We start from the raw sequence: 20,591 nt of genomic DNA, 5'->3' as shown, positions 1-20,591 counted from the left end.
ATCAGCTCTACCTTGTTTTATATTAAATGTCTGCTCGTGTCTTGAGTGTGTGTGTGTGTGTGTGTGTGTGTGTGTGTGTGTGTGTGTGTGTGTGTGTGTGTGTGTGTGTGTGTGTGTGTGTGTGTGTGTGTGTGTGTGTGTGTGTGTGTGTGTGTGTGTGTGAGCGTATCAGGCAAGTATTAGTTTTGTTGGGCTTTGCTGCCACCTCCTGGAACTTTTAAAAACGTGCCTTTAATATGCGGTTTAACGCTTACTTCTTAGTATTATTTTATGTTAACCTTCTATTTAAATATGTGTAATTATACAAGGACCCTTATAATAATTATGTATTTATTTGTATACATAATTTAATATTTAGTATTAGACCACATGTTTAAAGTCAAATGTGATAATGTACTAGACTGTACTTAAACTATATCCTTACTGTGATGGCTTTTTCTTTGAAACCACTCATAGCCTATGTAGGACTTATGCCATAAGTCCTTTTGTATTTTCATGCCTTGTTTTATTCCACCAATCACATTATTATAAAAATGGTTATTTAATGCAATTGATATGTGTAAGTAATTGTACCCTTAGGTGCTGCTTGTGCTTGAGGGTCTGTATTATTCAAAAGAAGAAAAAAAAAAGGAGCCAGATAATTGATCCAAAAAACGAAACACTGCAGATGCTGTTTTTCCCTTTTTATTGAAAAGGTAATTCTTTTTTTTAACCCGAAAAACACTTTTAAGAAAAGAAACATGCATAAAAATACAGATGGTCTTTGTCGAACAACGACAAAACAGCTTGCATTGATGTTCACACTCCCTTTTTAATATGTACATACATGAGAGATGTAGTTCCTCAAACCACACAGAAACTGAATTTGACCTTCTGTTGGGAAGTTCACAAAAAATCTCTATACGTAATTCATTTAAACCTGATTTGACAACATACAAGTTGTGGACTTTGGTTTATAATATTGCTTCATAAGTATCTCATTACAGCACTCCTTTATGTAGTGACTTTGCATTTTATCCACACTGTTTATAAAACTCTGATTCATGTTACTTTAAAAATGAGTGGGCCATTTGTTCTTGATTGTCATATAACTGGACATATTCATCATATTTGTTTTTGTTTTAACAATTCAGCTTTAAAGCGAAAACAGATGACATGGCACTTTAAAATCCAGGGCTAAAACATCAACAAAAAGCAACAACAAAGGTTATTATTGCACAGTAACCCAAAGAATTGCATATTTCAGTAAAAGTATCAGAGGGCAGTAAAGCCACAGTTCATGCACAAAAAGAAACAGCTAACCTGTTAAACAGAGAACTCAAGAATTAAAATATAATAATAATAATAATAATAATAATAATAATAATAATAATAATAATAATAATAATAATAACAATAATAAGGAGTCAGTGTAAAACAACCAATTTCATAAATATTATTCGCACAGTGAGCATAACAAATCCTCAGAAGTCTTGATAATAAACATGGATGTTCTCCCTTGAGGATTGTTTTTTTTGTTAATTGATTGTCTTATTGAGGGAAATTCAAACAAAGAGATGCACAAATTTAGCAAAAATATGAAGGAAAAAAACACCAAAATTATATATATATATTTAAAAAAAAGGTGTGGTCCATTTTTATGGTTACAAAAATGAAATGTCATCTCTTTTGGACCGCCTGTCTTTTGGACAGTTTATCTAAAGGCATCAAACAATGACCGATGAGCGTTCAATGACAGTCTGTTACATTTGCTTGTTTTTATTAACACTGATTATTAAGATGCATCACGATACAGCAGCTTCATCAGAAGGCTTTCACTGCAAGAAAAACTGGGTTGGACCCAAATGCATTTTAATTATCTGAAGAGAGCAGACTCCATATTCAACAGTAATACTCTGGAGTTTGAATACTATGAGCAAAACATCTGAAACTGGTGTAAATGCAAGAGAACACCATCTACCAGCTATTTGACCAAACTATCTAGTGGTAGTTCTACATTATTTTCTATTTGTTATCAGTAGTTGGCCATTTTATGACAATTTTTGTACAATTAGAAGAAAACTAGAACATTTCTACTGTACCGTCAGAGTATGGCTTTGATTCCACAAGAAGCTCAAACCACATGCAACTACTCTACACACTAACTATACAAACAGGAGCCCGACACAGGCTCAGAGGAAGCACTTTGCTGTTTGGTATTGGGTTTTTTAAAAGCCCCTTTCCCGCTGGCATCATGTTGATTTTTGTTTCTTGAATCCCTGCTGAAGTACGTGGCTATAGAGTTGGCTTCTGATTGGCGGCTTCTGATTTACATGTTAAGGAAGAATGTTCTGTGTATGCGGTTGTTATGATTATCAAACATGATGTTATCTGTGAAAATTGGGAAATCAGAAGCTATGAATTATCAACCAACTCCAGCCAAACTGGTGTCATATTCAAAACACTTCAGTCATGTCTTCACCAATAACAAAAAAAATACAATCATTCACTATCATGAACCAGCAGAAATCTACTGATACACTCAGAGAGATGTCACTCAACTGAAATGTTTCTCCAACCAATGAGAGAGCCAGGATTTCCAGCATTTTCTGATTGAACAATGAGAAAATGATGAGGAACTTCTGGGCTGATGCACTACAGGAAGGCTGCCTGCGGGGGATGCTGGTGGACAGCAGAAGAGGAGAAGGAAGTCTCAGGCCTCATGAAACCCCAACCAGGAGAGAAGGTGAGCTCACAGAAGCCTCCGGTTTTCTCACCTGAAACACAAAGGATCAGTGTTATGGGATCTAAATTATTCATTAGTAACCTTAATTTCTTTCAAATTAATACTGTTTAGTATAAATCAAATATGCATTAGGGTTAGGAAGCACACTCCCCCTGCCTGCCACGCCTCCATCGGACTACTTTATTTTCATAATATAGAGACATCACAAAGTAACACTGGCGCTTCAATTGGCTAGCGCTCCAACACTTTATACGTGATAGGCTAATGGGGGGGGGGACTCTTTAAGAGGTTGACCAATCAAAACAGAGCCGGCCAGATAACCAATCAGAGCAGACTGGGCTCTGGTTTCAGACAGGGTGAAAAGAGGTGCTACAGTACAGGCAGTATGAGAAGAATAAAGAGCTTTTTGAACATTAAAGCATGGAGACATGTCACAGCAGAGACATAAAATGCAAATATGAACCTGAACAAGAGCATTACAGGGCCCCTTTAAACTGGTCATTGTGCATGTTATCCTGAAAACTTCCATAAACTGCGGCCATTTTACCAAAGTCATGTTTTTTTAATAGGTTATTTAGCAAGACAATATGCAACAAAAAAGAAGGATATAAGCTAATATGGGTTGTTGTTGTTGTTGTTGTTGTTGTTGTTGTTGTTGTTAGTGAATATTTTTGTCAATAAGGCTGCTGTGTGGCTAAGAAGGTTAAACAGAAATTCATTAAACGCAAATATACATATTAATACAAGAGTTTTCATCAAAGCATCATCATCATGTTATTGGGACAGTGAACAGAGCACATCAATACCAGGGGGCCATACCTTTACCAGGCCATGGGTGTGAGGAAGAGGAGAAGCTGGGGAAAGTAGTGGGGACAGAGGAGGAGGAGGGGGGGAAGGAGAAAGAGGAGCGGGAGAAAGAGGAGGAGGACAGGTGGAAAGAGGAGGAGGAGGTGGGGGGGGAAGAAGAGGCACGGCGAAGGGAGGAGATCCTGAGCTCATTCTTCTGAGGAGACTCACAGGAGTCAGAAGGAAGAGAAAGAGCAGTAGGGCGGTGAGAGGGCGTTACAGGAACAGGAAGGATTTTCGCTTTTACTCATCCACTTGTGATTATCTCAGTTATTCCCGCCTGCTAGAATTAAACGTAAATGAATTTATAAGTGGAAACTCACCTGTAAGTTTGTCTTTGCTTTTCGCAACACGTCATGTGTTCTCGACACTGTGAAATAACACAAAGAGCAACTGTGAGTCATCATGGGTACATTTGTAAGTTATGATTTCAAATGGGCAGAATAACCCAACCCTGGCTCAGTTCACTGGGGATATTGATGAAGAAACAATAACAAAGACGCAGGAGGAAAAAGGGGAGGGCTGGATTAAGATGACCCAAGACAATGAAAAGGAATCAAATGCTGACAAAACAAAATGTTTTAATCTTTTCCAGAAATTTTAAGGATCTGATGTGAATAAGAGATCTAACAGTGATGTACAATTGAAAAAATAACATTCAAAAATACAATTCCATGTCTATTCGTTTGTTTTATGTAATAAAACTAATACAAATATGCTGTTCTGCTTTATATTTTCTGCTGGAAAGAGTGGGGACATGAGTGACTCACATTGGTTGACTATAAAGTGCTCCATGCTATCTTTGGTGCGGTCGGAGCTTTTCACTCTCTCCATGGCGTCCTTTAGAGCCAGCTCCTGATCTGAGAGCTTCAGACGGAGAGCAGCCACCTCCTCCCTCACAGACTGATCCTGTAAACACACACAAACAGGGATAGTGTTAAGAGACCATCCACATATTCTGGTACATAAAATTAGTTCACTTGTCATGAAGAACCAGTGTGAGTCAACCATTACTATCTTGAGTAAACGGCTCGTGATTTTTGAAAATAGACATTGTTTTTGAGTTGTTCAAAATATATTTTATGGGCTTTGAGCACAATGGGCCATCTGTTCTCATTACATTGGGGATGGCACAAACTTGTCTATGGTTGATAACTCTCGCCAACTCACACTCTTCACTGATAAATAGCACTACTAAACTGTTCCTTAAAGTCTCCAGTAATTTAGCTTTTAGCTCCTAGAACAACACCTACTGCATTGCAATATCAGGCAGTGTCTTCTACAAATAACATGATGGAGGCCATAAAATATCTGAGTGCTGAGTTCACAGGCAAAAGATCAAAAGGGTCAAAGAAGTATTTCAAAAACTACTCTGGTCTCCAGTCTTTAAGATCACACTTTTATATTTTTCACTACAAGGTGTTTGTTCCGACCTGTTTGGATTCCTGCTGGTTCGGCAGCGCTGCTTTCCAGAACATCCGCAGCAGAGAGTCGGCCTCCTCCAGGATCTGTCGCAGGGTTTTAGTGTCAGACAGCATCTTCCTGACGGAGCCTGAGTCTGAAGGCTGAGAAACACACACACCACAATATGTTAATAAAAATTCCAGTACTGCAGTAATCTATGAGCTATTTTTGCCGTTTATTCAAGACTTTAGAAATACAAATAAGTGGACATGTTGTTGTCTTGACTTCTCAACCATTGGCCAATCACAAGTCTACAGCCTTTTATAGCATCAATAATCACACCATTAAACATAATCTGTATATGAATTACAAATTCATATGTACATTATTCTATGGTTTTTGCCTCCTGTCTCTCTCACCTGATGTAGGCTGAACTCCTGTGTAGTGCTCTGGGAATACAGACTTGTCTCCATCTTGCGGAGGAGAGCGCAGCCCTCCAGGATCTGCTGCTTCAGAGCCTTGAAGTCATCAACATGGCCCACTGCATGGCGGCCATGACGGTGTGCGAACGACCCATCTGGGGCTTGGCCCTTCAGGGTTGAGGCTGCAGGGATGAAAAAACAGAGGATTAGGTATCGGGCAGGAGGGAGACACACACAAGAGTATCTGATAAATTAGTGAACATGAAAACGGTTTCTTTCATTAGTAAAAATATTTATTGAGTGATAGTTTCCCACCTTGATCAGCTGCTCCAGTTTCTGCTGCATGTTTCTGCGCAGAACGTATAGGAGAGGCTGGACTGTCAAGTCCAGTGTCTCTCACAGGCGGAGAGGGAACATTTTCTGTGGAGGAAGCGTTCCATCAGTACCGTCTGCTTCTTTATACACCTTTCTCAGCTGCCATTCGCCAAATTAACTCAACAAGGCCATGTTGTGTGTTGTATGTGAATGGTCTACTAAAATCCCAAAGTTCCCTCGAGAGGCCCTGCCAGAAAAGCCCAATTGGACTCCTTTCTTTATTTCCATAAAATTGTGACATTACTATGTAACACTCTTTTTTGGCTGCGCTCCAACACACTACGTTATAGGCGGAACAGCTTTGAGCCTCTGACAAATCACAAAAGAGCAGCCAGCTAACCAATCAGAGCAAACTGCTGTAGCACAGGCAGTATGAGAAAAATAAATTGAATATGAAAGCATGGAGACATGTCCCAGCAGAGGCACAACATACAAAGGAACCTGGAAATAATCATATGTCCACTTTAATTCTAGTATTCTGATTTTCTCTTTATAATTTTGAAATGCTGGTACTCACCGTTGAAGAGCTGTCTCCTGGATCGAGGCTGTGCGCCCGCCTGTATGTGCAGCTGCTGCTCCAGCTGAACGTGCAGCTCGCTGGGGTCAAAGGTTGCAGAGCTGTGTTTGGCATTGTCACTGGCCTGACCTGCTGGAACACACAGTAACACAGATGAGTTAAGATTATTTTAGATATTCTTAGGGGTCATACAAAAAAGTAAAAGCTTAGATGTTGCTGGAAATTCATATAGCAACCTCTTACCTGCGTGTGTGTTTGTGTTGACTCCACACACTCTGTGGTACACCTGCAGCTCACACTGCAGAGAGTGGACCAGACTGCGGCTCTCACACAGCTGCTGCTGGAGTACGCTCACCTCATGCTGGAGTCTAAGGAAACACACACACAAATACATTTTATATGAAGATACACACTAGAACTTCTACATTTTTGAGAATCTTAATAAAGATAATAAATCTTCCTGACTCTGAATCAGGCTTTTGAGGATGTCAGGATCTGACGACATGTCATCCACTTCCAAAACGATCCTCCCTTTGCAGAAATGTCAATACTTGACCTCTTTGTCCAAGTTTTAAACTGGTCATCACACTGTACATGGACACACACCTGTTGATGGCTTCCTGGTTCTTCTGTCTGTCCTGTTTCAGTTGTGCAATCTCTATGCTGCGAGCTTCAGATTCGGCTTGCAGCTTCTGGCTTTGCTCCGCCCACCGTTCAGCCTCTAGCTCCGCCTCCTTCAAATGCTCGGCCTCCTTGCTGCTCTCTGCAGGGGACAAAGGACATTGCAACATGTTACTACACAGCCTAGTTGAATACTCATTACTGCACTTCGCGCTAGCAGACTGCTGCTAAAGATGGCAGAGAGGGACAAAGTGCATCCATATCAGTGGCGGCTGGCCAATAGAGGGCGCTAGGGCGCCGCCCCACCACTCACCTCTCACCACATTTCCTTGAATAAGACATAAAAAAAATTTTAAAAAATGAAATAATAAAATAAAAATATTTCGAAATATATGTATATATTTTTTTAGATGCAACATAACATAAATAAATATTTCATAGTTAATGATGAGTAAAGTTGTTCCGTTCGTTGACATTGTCTGATTGGTGACGTATTTCCGCCCTGGGGCGCAGGAATCTTTGCCCATAGACTCTCGTTAAAAGTTGTACATGCGCAGTAGCTCCTCTTCAATACAAGAGATAGGTCGATGTTGGGGCGCACCTCTCCTGCGCCCGAGCTGAATGCAGCTGGATTTGGCGGCGGGGCTGACGTCACAGCCTTCTGTCATAAAGTATGTGTATTGTCCATGTTATATCTGATATAACATATATGATATGTATATTGGCCCTCTGTATAGTAATATAGCACATCTGTATATTTGTTCATACTACATCTGTTTATACTATGCCAATTATTCCCACCTCTTTATACTGCCCTTATCTTTACATAATCACTCTTAACTGCATATACTGTACATACCCTATATATCGCACTTGTTTCTCTTTGCACTTCTATCTATCTATAATGTTGTTTTTGTTGTTTTCATTTATGTAAATACACTCGTTTGATACCTTAGTACATGTATGTATGCTTTTTTAATTTTTTTTATACATTTTGGAGTTATAGCCCCCCCTGGAGAAAACTCCACCAGCCGCCACTGATCCATATCAATCCCCAGAAATTAGTCCGGTTAATTTAATGTCACAGGGGCCAACAAAACATTAGTTTTCTATCAGATAACACCGTGGAATGCTTTTATAATATTTATTTTTATATTTGTGGAGAGTACGAAACTTAGGATTCATGATGATTTTAAATGGCCCCAGCCGTCGGTCACAGCGGATCAGACTATTTTTTTTCTTAGCAGGAGAAAAACGATCGTTTTAATATCAAGAAAATAATTTGACGATCAATATTGTGAGTAAAGTTGTTGTTTTCTTTAGTAGTTGGTGGTGTTATTAGCTGGATAATGACCACCCTGTTGTCTTTTTTATTAATGACCGACTCACTGAACATTATCCCTAACATATCACTGAGCCAAAACTGTTCTTACTCGCTCTAATTACTTCTGTTGCGGACACAACAGCTCTTGATCTGCTAAATAAAACTTGGTGGATTTCCACGCTTTTGGCTGGCTAGCATAGATGTGACAGTACCTCTGGTGGCCTGCTTCAGCTGGTTCTGCAGACTGACGTTCTCCTCCTTCAGAAGCCTCATCTCACTGGAGAGCTGGCCAACAGAGTCCAGACCCTGGATGTAGATGTTGGTAGGAGCACCTGGAGAAGACACAGGGAGGATAAGTATGAACTGTAATGTTTACGGCGGAGAAAAAGAAGCAGGAAATGGAAATGCTCAAGGAAAGTACATCAGAATTGTTTTAAAGTAGGCTACAATAAACCTCCTAGAGTAAATGACCTTAGTAACTTTTACCACATGGTAACTGGCAAACATGGTCTTTATACTAAAGTATTTCCCGGTTGTCCACTTTCAAAATGTTCCTTCTAGATAACATCATTTTCTGGGTTCTAACAAATGTTTATTATTTTATACAATAATTATGTGTGTTACCTTTCTCAGTGGCGGTGCGGGCCAGCCTCTCCTCCAGCTGCTGTCGGAGGCGGTCGTTGGTCTGGATGGAGTCCTCCAATCTCTGCCTCAGACTCCGGATCTCTCTCAGGTGCTCCTTCATCATCAGGTCTGAACCTACAACACAAACACAATTATTAACTAGAGATCACTGCTTTAGTCACATTGTCACCTATTCAAGGCTGAATTGTCCAGCTAGATTAATTAACTGGCATTCAAACATGGATAAAGCTAATGAACACAGTACTATATGAACTGTTAGGCCTTTGAAGTATGCAGGAAGGGTTGAATTTCATTGATGATATCACAAGAAGCAATTGGACTCTATTATAATTATGTTAAACGGAAAGCAGCGTTGAGGCTAGTGTCACTCTTTTGTAACACAGATTTAGAGCTGTACAAAAATTCAATATGCTTTATTAACCATGAATGATTGTCTCATTCCATCCTTACTGTAACTTGTTTATCCTTTTTTTTGTTGTTGCAAAAATGTCTCTTATCAGAACCACTATTCCAATATATTTCTTTACTTAAAAGAAATTGAAAATAAACACAGTAAACATGTTTTGTTGTCAAAGTTGTATTACTATTTCTTGATATACAGAATGGTGAAACACAAAGGTCAGTTATTAGAGTTTTCAACTAGGTGAGTCATTTTGAAAGGTTTAAACTGAGTGTCTACCTGTGTTGCTGGTGCCTGACTGGTACCCCGATGATCCCGAAGAAAGGTCAGCTCCGAGTCTCACCGGTCGGGCCCCATAGCTCATATCCCACAATGCAGTGCTTTCAAGCAGACTGGCCCCAGCTTTCATTGCTGAGCTGGCATCCAGGCTGTTGCTGAAAGGAGAGGGCTGGTATCCGTGGAAGGAGAGAGGCAGGAAGGAGTCCGGCTGCTGGTGGGCGAATGGGAAGCCCTGAAGAGGCTTGGACGTGGGAGTGGAGAACCCTGAAGAAGAAGAAAAAGTAGCATGAAGTGAGTAAGTAGATTTAAAATCAGTTATTAAGAGAAAAGGTACACTGCAAAAAATCCTTGGAGGGATACAAAGACAATTGTAAGTAAAGAGAAAGTGTTAGCGAGACACAAAGAGAGAAAAAGGCTGAAAGGGAGATGAGAGGAATTCTATTGTTGTAGTATAAGTAAAATGAAATCGGTATGGTTCTCTAAAGGCTCCATGCCTCAATACTGTTTTAAAATCACAGCATATCCTTCTCAAGCTAAATGTTTGTAAAAAGCAACATCTATTGGTATAAGGAAGACAGATCATCATGTTAAAGACAAAGGCAAAGAAAAAAGGAGAAGAGAAGAAAGCATGTGTATCTGCATGCAGGTATACAGTATAGTGAAAGTTTGTTGGTTTATACTGTTGTTGGATGTTCTAACATATTTTAATTGAGCAGACTCACACATTAAGAGGTGTCACACGTAACAGTTAGAGGTGTTACTCTACTCCATAATCCGAGGCGACAGGTCATAAATAATCCATCCCTTACACAGTGGATCTTAATTTAATTTTTATTAAGCTACTGTGTAAAGAACTTCAAACTGTGGCGCCCTCCAGTGGTCGTATCACACAATTACAGCACGATCGCTGACTCATTCCTTCAAAAACATGCCCATTAATTTCCCTATAATCAAATAAATGTGTGAAAGCTGCGGAAGCATCTAGGGCACTGTTTTTTCATATAAATGATTTTCACCTTGCTTTTTTCAAAAATAGTTCAACGTACTGTCTACTACTCGCTTAACAACATAATATTCACAGGAGCTTTATAGGATTATGCAACCTATAACTAAGAGTTAGTTACACAGGATGCTCTTTGTTTTAAGTTTGTGTTTTATTAGAGGCATTTTATGTCTTCTGTTTGTGCAGAATAAATAGTTAATACTATTCCCCAAACATGATTTTTTTTTACCAATAATTGTTTGATTTTTATGCCGTTTAAATCTGGTTATTGAACCACAATAACTTTAAACTAAATGTGTTAATGCACTCAAATACACAAACTCATGCATATACGGTCTGCATGACGCACTGTTATTGCCTCCAAGCTGCATTTGTAACATCTGCAGCTCCTGATGCACCTCAGCCAGGGAGAAACCCACTCCCCCGTTGCCTGAGTATCGGCTGCGTGGGGTTGCGGGGTGGGGATGGAAGGGCAAAGGTGCCCTCTGGGTGGGGGAGGAGGAAGGGGGAGGTTGGGAGGGGGTAGAGGTGAAGACTGAAGCTGGAGCTGGGAGGAGAAAAATAATTTAAAAGAATGGAAAAAAGGAACAGAAGCAGAAGAGTGAAGGTGTGATAATGTAGCAGAACACTCATGAACCCCTTCCTACCTGTCTGACTCAGCATGTCTGCAGGTTTGTGTGGAGAGCTCGGGCAATGCATGCTGGGACAGCTGAGGAAGGACGGGGCTCTGTGGGATGGTTGGACAGACGAATGGTGTGACATGGCGCCACTGTGAGAGTGGCAATCTGGAAATGAAAACAGTCTGCTGTCACCAGAGGACATGATGGATGGAACAGATAACAAGTGTGTGTGTGTGTGTGTGTGTGTGTGTGTGTGTGTGTGTGTGTGTGTGTGTGTGTGTGTGTGTGTGTGTGTGTGTGTGTGTGTGTGTGTGTGTGTGTGTGTGTGTGTGTGTGTGTGTGTGTGTGTGCTTCCTCTCAAATCATGTCTGTGCTCAAATCATCACATTTAAATCAGGACATTTCTGTTATTTGTGAATAATAATGACAACATGGGGATACTTCTGAGGTCATGTGACACATTTCAACACATCAGTGAGCCACTCATTACCATTAACACACACACTGGTGTCTATTTTGACTTAATCCCTCATACAGTACAATGTCCTGCTGCCAAAATACCCACTAGAGCAACGAATGTAGATTATTTTGCCACTTAAAATAGTCCCAAACAAATGTACTATTTCCTCCAGTTTTTACTTTAATTTTAAAAACGCCAGTGACCAACTGTTTTAGCCTTGGAAAAATGTTACTATACATTTGTGATTAAAAAGATAAATGTCTCCAGTAAGAAGCAATATACTTGGACAGGAAGTCATAAAGTATTGAGAGACAGACCTACAGAAGAAGAAGACATACTTTTATTAATCCCTTACAGGGAAATTGCTTTCTCTACTCTGTTGTGTTGACACACATTAAACACACAGAGGATATACATTCACAAACACAGAGGAAATACATGCACACACAACCACATGCAGAGGAGAGGTGGCAGAGCAGAGAGGCAGCCATGCTGCCTTGCTCAAGGGCACCTCGGCAGTGGCCTAGGAGGAGAACTGGCACCTCTCCAACTACCAGCTCACTCCAAATTTTTTTGGTCCGATCGGGACGTGAACCAGCGACCCTTTGGTCTGAGCCACTGCCGCCCCCAGTACATATTGTCCGTTTTATTGACTATTTATTTTAAAATTGTTCGACCGTACATATACAATTTGGGTTCTAAATGTTTTCTGCAGTAGTATACACACATGTTAAGCTGGATCGTAATGTAAATACCTGTGCCAACTCTGGTACCAGTCCGTGTTTCCTTTTGATCGAGCTCACTGGCAGCGTCCATATCAGAGCAAAGGTCCAGGTCCTCGTGTGTGGATCCATGTTCATCAGACACATAGGAGATGCGATCTGATTGGTCGGTGATGTCTGAGAGGGCGTGGTTGCTGTTGGGTGTGTCGGAGCGATGGGGCTGATGATGGTGCTGATGCTGGTTTAGTTTGGTGCGGAGAGACTCGATGACCTTATCCTTCTGCTGCAACTCCTTACTGAGCCTGTACAAACAAACACACAAACATATACATAACTAATATGTGCTTCAGTCAACATTAAGGTCAAGGTCAGTGTGACCCATACATGTACTGTATATACAGAAGCCCTGAGAGGCTGGTTAAAAGATTCTTTAAAAAAATTCTGGTTAAAGTCTGAATTTAATAGTTTGTATCTCTCCTGTGTCAATGATTAGAGATAGGAGAAAATAATCTTTCTAAATTCTTATAAAAATGCATATAATTGTTTTCTGTAAAAAAGGAAAAGCCTTACCAGTAAAATAAGTTTCACTGGGATAGTTTTCTTTTTTTTAATCTGTGAAACCGGTAGGAAAAAATACTCGACAGGTATCTTTTCATGCTTTTTTTTTTAATACTTATTTTGGATACAAGAGACCACTGCCCAAAAAAGGCAAAATAATACTTAATCCTGAGAAAACTTTTTTATTTTTACCTGCCAAACCTTTATTTCACCTGTTTCCACAGATAAAAATGACGTTGGTAAACCTGAACCTGTTATAAAGAGGTCATAAACACAGGAAAGATTCAAACCATCAGCAGATTTTTTTTTTCTCTAACTTGTATCTCAGGGCTTCCGTATAAACGTCCCAAAACCAGTTTATTCAAGGTTTTAGGTTTTCCTTGACCATCAGGATAAATCCGGGTGGGGAAAGTGACAGACCCGCTCTAGCCCCTCCCTCATTAACACCACTGAGATGCCTTTGAGCAAAGCCCTTAATACCCATCTGCTCTACAGGAGATGTTCGGAGGAAAAGACTTTGGATGTAAGCTTCCAGGAGTTAATGAGTACAACTGTTTGAGATTGATCAGGGCTTTCTTGTCAAATTATGCTTGGCCCTTAATGACACCTACAAAAACTCAATGCTGAAGAAACTCGTTTTATGCACACTTCAAATACTAAATACATAACTGCCATCTGTTAAATATGATGGTTTAGTTATTTAATGCAAGTGTGGATTGAATTTTTCAGCAAAGTTAACTGGATTGAATATCATCACATTTCAACCACAATCTGATTTCATTGTAAAAAAACAAGAGAAGCAACTAGAGTAATTGAATCAACAATATTTAAACATGTTTGAATGTGAGTAGTTCATTGAATGTCATGAATGAGTCTTTCAATAGATAAATGTTCATTTTTTAGTTTATGACATAAAAACAGCTAATGCAGGAACAATGATTCATCCAAATAGGAGTTAACTTGCTCCTTCATTTTCATCCGGATCATATTGTGTTGCATACTTCATGCTTGGCCTTATAAATTCCAAGAGAAAATCAATGTAAAACTATCTAATTGTAGCTGTTGTGTGAGCTACCTGCCTGTTGAGCTGTACTATCCCACTGAGGCTTTGCTGGTTGCATTGTGCAACTTTAGGGAAGCCTCTTAGCCACTTACGCATACATTACAGAGCATCTCATTACACAAGGGTTGAATTGCAGGCTCATGCTCTGACAAGAATAAGACATTTATACTGACGTAATAGGTAAATGAAGGATGTGGAAGCACACAGGGAGGTTGAAGGACAACACCCACATAAATAATGTTGCAGTGTGTCCCCTACAGCTGCTTTAATTAACAGTGACACATTGGTACACAGATGCTGAGGTGAAGGTCGTTCATCTAAATCAATGACAGGCTGACAGACACACACACCCACATGAAGAAATCAACATCAGATCTGCTCTCCAGTATTTATCCATCTGTTGTTGTTCACATTGCATTTACAGCTATTTTTCTGTCTTTACTGTTTCTTGTATCTTGTTAACATATCAGTTGTGACTAAAAATGCAGCAATTTGAATTTTTTTTTAAAAGGTTGCTTTCTTGGAGCAAAATATCAAGATCATTTGAAATTACAGTCTTAAATTAAGTGTTTGACACTTTAGGATATATCCAAATATGATTTATTTTTATAATTTAGTCCATCCATCCATCCATCTTCTCCCGCTTATCCGTCAGGGTCGCAGAGGTAACAGCTCCAGCAGAGAGCCCCACACTTCTCTTTCCCTGGCCACATCAGCCAGCTCTGACTGGGGGATTCCAAGGCGCTCCCAGGCCAGCGAAGAGATATAATCCCTCCACCTGGTCCTAGGTCTACCGCTCGGTCTCTTCCCAGCTGGACGTGCCTAGAACACCTCCCTAGGGAGGCGCCCATGTGGCATCCTCACTAGGTGCCCGAACCACCTCAACTGGCTCCTTTCAACGCGAAGGAGCAGCGGTTCTACTCCGATGACTGAACTTCTCACCTTATCCCTAAGGGAAATGCCATTTCGGCCGCTTGTATCCGCGATCTCGTTCTTTCGTTCATGAGAGTATAATGATCACATTCATATCAATCTCTGACTTTGTGTTAAGTAGGCTAGAGACCTGTAGTTTGAGGATGTGGTTAGGTTATTATGACTGGTCACAGTTGGAAAAATCACCAGGCTCTGCCCAAATAAAAGTAAAACATAGTTAACCTCAAATGCTCATGTATTAACATGCCTCCTTTTTTGCTTGGCTTTCTAGGGTTGACAATGAAATCTCTATTATCATTCACGCTAGTGGGTTGCTAATACATTCTACTGTAGGTAACTGCTGGGCTACGAACCAATCTACTGTAGGCCTATTTTTATTTTTTTTATTTTTTTTATCCAGTTTTATGAGCCATTTTGAGCCTACTAAATGTTAACAAAATATTTATCCAACTGGAGTTTTTGTTTCAATTTGTCTATTAAATCATTGTCGTTTGACTTGTTAAACAATATATGTAAGCAGATGTTTACATTTTTCAAACTACTTGTCAGATAAAATATATTAGCCATAATAATGTAATATTGTTTGCATAGCTGGTCATAAACACATATGTTTACGGGAGAGGATGTATAGACCTGCAGTCAGGACGTGGTTAGCCTAGCCTAGCAATGGAAACAGTTTACTTTTTAACCTATTTTTATGATAGAGATAAAACATTATATTATTATTTGAGGTTCAACAAAAATAAGTTATTGTCATGCTCCTCTTATGTGTTATCTACATGTCTGTCTTACTTTTCAAGTTGTGCCAGCAGTGCCCTCCTCTCCCTGTCGGTGAGTTTCTTCAGAAGCAGCAGTTCCCTCTCTTGAGCCTTCCACTCCCACAGAGAGAAGGAGAACAGAGAGTCTCTGTACAGTGGGCTGCTTTTGGACAACATAGCCTTCCATAAAGGTGCCATGAGACACCTTCACAGTGCCTTCTTCCTACCCCGGCCGACGGCCTTCTGCCTGGGCTATTGAGAGGCCATCCCTTTCTTGTTTTTATCCCCCTTTCTTAGACTCCTTGATTGTTTGAAATGTTCTCCTTAGCAGTTTTTTCTCCCAATTGTGGCTCCAGAGGTAACCAAGGTAACATTCGCTCAGCGGCTGAGGTCCGGACGAGGGATGACTGAGTGTGAGGGCGATCAGGTGAAACTCAGAGCAAATCCTCAGATTAAGTTGGGGCTTCCCAGGAAGGGAGATGTTGTCTTCCTCATTTACGCACAGATCCCAGGAGTGTAAAAAAGATCCCAAACTAAACTCTGAGTTAGCCAGTACTGCAAAACTACAAAGCCGAGTGAGTAGAGAGTGCAATTTGAAGTCAGAAAAAATATATATTGTTTTCACAGCAGATTTAAAAGGATTTTCTTCTGCAACAACAGGATGATGTCCAGAGATTTTACCCTACCAGCATGAGAGAAATTGAAGCATAACATTAATTGTAATGTTACATATTTGTATTATAAGATGTGATGAAAAAAAAAGACTCAACTGCCTCAGGAAACATGCAGCTGCACTCTCAGAGTCCTTTTTCTACGCTTCTAAATTATCCTTTTTTTCTTTCAACTCCTGCCGTCTATGCACCAAAAATAAGTCTTTTTTTGCATTGAAGTCTTGAATAGTACTCTTAAAAGGGAAGCCTCTGATGGACACAGCCTATCCCAGCAGCAAACGCAGCAGCATCAACCCTGAAGGGAGAGCTGCAGTGGCGAACGAATAACACGGAAAGGGAGGAGAAGGATGTGCGTATACGCTGATGTCCGTATCCCGAGGGCTCGTGTGTTTACGCTGCAGTGCCCATCAGAAATCGAGTGAAACAGACGCTGAATGACTGATCGCCCACAAAGAAGCAATTCATTCCTTTTTCTTCTGCTTGTTTGTACATGTACTGTCCACCAGCAAAACCATGCAAGCCCCGTCTCTGGTGCAGGAGTGAATTCTTAAAGGTGTCATTCTTCTTATCAGCGTTTGTTGAAAAGTTAAGGTGTCCAACATCGGAAGAAGAAGCGTTTTACCAGCAGCAAACTCGTCACTCACTGCTGTAACGACAGCTACTCAAGTATGGAATGGCAAATGCATTCAAATTCAAAACTGCATTATCCCCGTCCACATTTTTTAAAAGTCCAGGTTTGAGAAAACCTTGATATAGATCAGAGCAGTGCTGCATGTTTGGCATCATGTGTTGCCCCTGATACGACTGACGCTCTCCGGTTGAGCCACTTCCTTCTGCTGCTTCCTCTCACGTTTTTCCTCCCACCCTCCCTCTCTAGCTCTCTCCCTCTCTCGCGCGCTCCGCGTTTAGCTGCCTGTGACCCAGTTCCCTCCCCATTGGAGGTCTTAATAACTTAACCTGATTAGAGGCCATGTCAACATACCCAGAGCCAAGTGCAAGCAGTAAAAGCCTTGGCGGCGTTACGCCATCAGTGCAATTAAACTCACACGGTATATAGACATACATTTATCTATATATTGTATATTTATCATACAACAGTCAAAGAAAAATATTTGTTTATTCATGACTTATAAGTAAAACCTTAACTATACACTTTATTTTACCTTTAGGGTATAACGTGCTACATTTCAGCATTATAATGTCCTATTAATATTAATACACCACTATTGTTGTATACATGTTGTATACTATAGTACATTGTGGACATTTTTATTTTACCTTCTATAAATATGTGTATTATATTTTATTGGAGACTTGTTTTGTTCTATTTTATTTTTGTTGATTCTTTTAATGTTAATTTTACATTTACCTCATATGGATATGTAACTATTTTAATTTAATTTGGTATTGATTAATCTTTTATTTGATTAACTATTCCGATTAAAAACAACAAGATTTATGTTGTATATTTTTTGAACTTTTTTATCCCAGATGTTTTCAACAATTTTCAATGCTAGTCAAATTCCTAAATTGAATTAAGGTAACAGTACGTTTTATCTGGCTTTGTATCTCCTTATATCATGCATAAGTGTTGTGGTTACTGCCAGAAAATGTTTATCCAATTTCATACTTTCAAACATTTTTACGATTGTTTTTAACTATATTTATTATATATATAATATATTTTATTATGTATATTTTAACTGGCCGAAAGATTTTAGTCAGTGGACGTATGGAGTCTAATTTATCAAAACAAACAAGCTGAGCAAACGTTCGATGCATTCTAGGAAAAACTGAGTGAAATAAAAAACTCCCATGAACCCCTGCCACTACATGGCGGCATTAAACTCTTAAACAATTTGTGATAAGAAAAGATGTTTTTCTTATGCCATACTGCTAGAGGGTGTCACATGATTTATTATCTTTCGAAACTGTGTGATCTCCACAAGGTTTTCAAATTGATTTATGTTGTTTTGAACACTTTTTGACAGTACAGTGCAAATTTTAATAAATGAAGTATAATGGTTTTACTCAGCTGTGAAACCAACAGATGGTTGGATAAACAACACTATCATGTAATCCCAGATTCCTTTTCCTTTGTGTTAATTGCGTAATTTTGTACTCCCATGTGTACTGATCCAGTGATATGTGTGTCAATCTCTGTCCCTACATAATTCATTATTTTCACGCCTTGTCTCCTAAAATCACATTTATAATAGCACTGAATAGATTTGCCAAATAGGTTTTACAATAATGAAATTCCTGACTGGATTAAGTTATGCTCACTAGCAATGTTTTTTTCCAAATGAGGAGGGTTTCAGGGTGGAGCTTGGCATAATTAAGTGCACAAAATGAATAACCGGGGACCTAGATTATTCATTTACATCCTGTGTTTACTCCTAAATTAGGTAAATGCTTGGAAAACATTATGTTTCCTTTAAATATTGAACAATAATTTCATTAATGCACAAACAATACTTGATTTTGCATGTATACACATACGAATCATGTCCTAGTTTGAATTACAGTAATACATAGAATTAGCTACAACCCCCCTAAACACACATGTCCATCCACACACTGTAAGTGCACTCAGAATCATTGGGACAGTCGCATAACACACACATAATTCTCAACTTCACATCTGGTCAGCCATCTGTGCTGCAACAACATGATGTTAGATTACTGCAGGCCTCTCTCTCTGTCTGTCTGTCTGGTTTTCTGAGGGGAAACTTTAATTATTCTGTGCAGAGTTTGTTTATCGGGTTTTGACCTGGCATTCCCATTTGAAAAACCATACCAGTGTTATTTTAGATTTAAATTTAAATGGGAAAAATGACAGTTTATACATTGCAATTTATTCTTTAAATTTCAGCTATTTCCATCGTCATTTCCCCCAGTATGAAAACCAAAGAGCTGTGTTATGAAACAGATTTAGGTGTCCTGCTCCACGTGACTGAACATCCAGGACGTTCGTCACTCATCCAGAAGAGACGGCCACAAGCTGCATTTCAGTTTTGGCCAAAAAGGACAGCTGCACTTCAAATATTTATAATATAGTCCTAATAAAAAGTGTTTAAAGTGTTCATGCTGAGGTGTGCGGATATTTTATAGGAGCGCATCTCAAACTTTTTCTTTTTATATAATGTAAGCGCTTTTGACGTATTTTATCTGCCAAGTAAACCATTACCAGAGCAAAAAAATGTAGATGGATAAAATGAAAGCCTTGCAGCACATACAGTGGGGCAAAAAAGTATTTAGTCAGCCACCAATTGTGCAAGTTCTCCCATTTAAAAAGATGAGAGAGGCCTGTAATTTTTATCATAGGTATACCTCAACTATGAGAGACAGAATGAGAAAAAAAATCCAGGAAATCACATTGTCTGATTTTTAAAGAATTTATTTTCAAATGATTGTGGAAAATAAGTATTTGGTCAATAACAAAAGTTCATCTCAATACTTTGTTATATACCCTTTGTTGGCAATGACAGAGGTCAAACGTTTTCTGTAAGTCTTCACAAGGTTTCCACACACTGTTGCTGGTATTTTGGCCCATTCCTCCATGCAGATCTCCTCTAAAGCAGTGATGTTTTGGGGCTGTCGCTGGGCAACACGGACTTTCAACTCCCTCCAAAGATTTTCTATGGGGTTGAGATCTGGAGACTGGCTAGGCCACTCCAGGACCTTGAAATGCTTCTTACGAAGCCACTCCTTCGTTGCCCTGGCGGTGTGTTTGGGATCATTGTCATGCTGAAAGACCCAGCCACGCTTCATCTTCAGTGCCCTTGCTGATGGAAGGAGGTTTTCACTCCAAATCTCACGATACATGGCCCCATTCATTCTTTCCTTTACACGGATCAGTCGTCCTGGTCCCTTTGCAGAAAAACAGCCCCAAAGCATGATGTGTCCACCCCCATGCTTCACAGTAGGTATGGTGTTCTTTGGATGCAACTCTGCATTCTTTCTCCTCCAAACACGACGAGTTGAGTTTTTACTCAAAAGTTCTATTTTGGTTTCATCTGACCATATGACATTCTCCCAATCCTCTTCTGGATCATCCAAATGCCCTCTAGCTAACTTCAGATGGGCCTGGACATGTACTGGCTTAAGCAGGGGGACACGTCTGGAACTGCAGGATTTAAGTCCCTGGCGGCGTAGTGTGTTACTGATGGTAGCCTCTGTTACTTTGGTCCCAGCTCTCTGCAGATCATTCACTAGGTCCCCCCGTGTGGTTCTGGGATTTTT

The 20,591-nt window shown here is 39.8% G+C and overlaps 1 protein-coding gene across 6 annotated transcripts in view; it reads right to left on the bottom strand.

Annotated features, from left to right (window-relative positions):
* Window positions 1-668: 668 nt before the first annotated feature.
* pde4dip (phosphodiesterase 4D interacting protein) overlaps window positions 669-20,591 on the bottom strand; it is a 98,636-nt gene continuing 78,713 nt past the window's right edge. For 3 of the 6 annotated variants that reach the window (XM_063891381.1, XM_063891380.1, XM_063891376.1), the window contains 15 exons: window positions 12,397-12,665; window positions 11,209-11,346; window positions 10,911-11,108; window positions 9,559-9,822; window positions 8,859-8,993; window positions 8,447-8,566; window positions 6,896-7,052; window positions 6,533-6,657; window positions 6,290-6,421; window positions 5,713-5,817; window positions 5,395-5,579; window positions 5,005-5,136; window positions 4,342-4,480; window positions 3,895-3,941; window positions 669-2,756 (listed from right to left, as the gene is read on the bottom strand). In XM_063891381.1, coding sequence (XP_063747451.1) covers window positions 2,700-2,756; window positions 3,895-3,941; window positions 4,342-4,480; window positions 5,005-5,136; window positions 5,395-5,579; window positions 5,713-5,817; window positions 6,290-6,421; window positions 6,533-6,657; window positions 6,896-7,052; window positions 8,447-8,566; window positions 8,859-8,993; window positions 9,559-9,822; window positions 10,911-11,108; window positions 11,209-11,346; window positions 12,397-12,665 — 2,203 coding nt within the window. In that variant the 3' untranslated portion in view covers window positions 669-2,699. The remainder of the gene's footprint in view (window positions 2,757-3,894; window positions 3,942-4,341; window positions 4,481-5,004; window positions 5,137-5,394; window positions 5,580-5,712; window positions 5,818-6,289; window positions 6,422-6,532; window positions 6,658-6,895; window positions 7,053-8,446; window positions 8,567-8,858; window positions 8,994-9,558; window positions 9,823-10,910; window positions 11,109-11,208; window positions 11,347-12,396; window positions 12,666-20,591) is intronic. The other 3 variants (XM_063891377.1, XM_063891378.1, XM_063891379.1) reach the window with 3 other exon arrangements.

Source organism: Eleginops maclovinus, chromosome 9 (genome assembly GCF_036324505.1).
Source record: "Eleginops maclovinus isolate JMC-PN-2008 ecotype Puerto Natales chromosome 9, JC_Emac_rtc_rv5, whole genome shotgun sequence".
In the NCBI taxonomy this organism is placed as follows: Eukaryota; Metazoa; Chordata; class Actinopteri; order Perciformes; family Eleginopidae; genus Eleginops; species Eleginops maclovinus.
The sequence above is the reverse complement of the archived record's forward strand: the minus strand, read 5'-3'. Positions and strand labels throughout refer to the sequence as shown.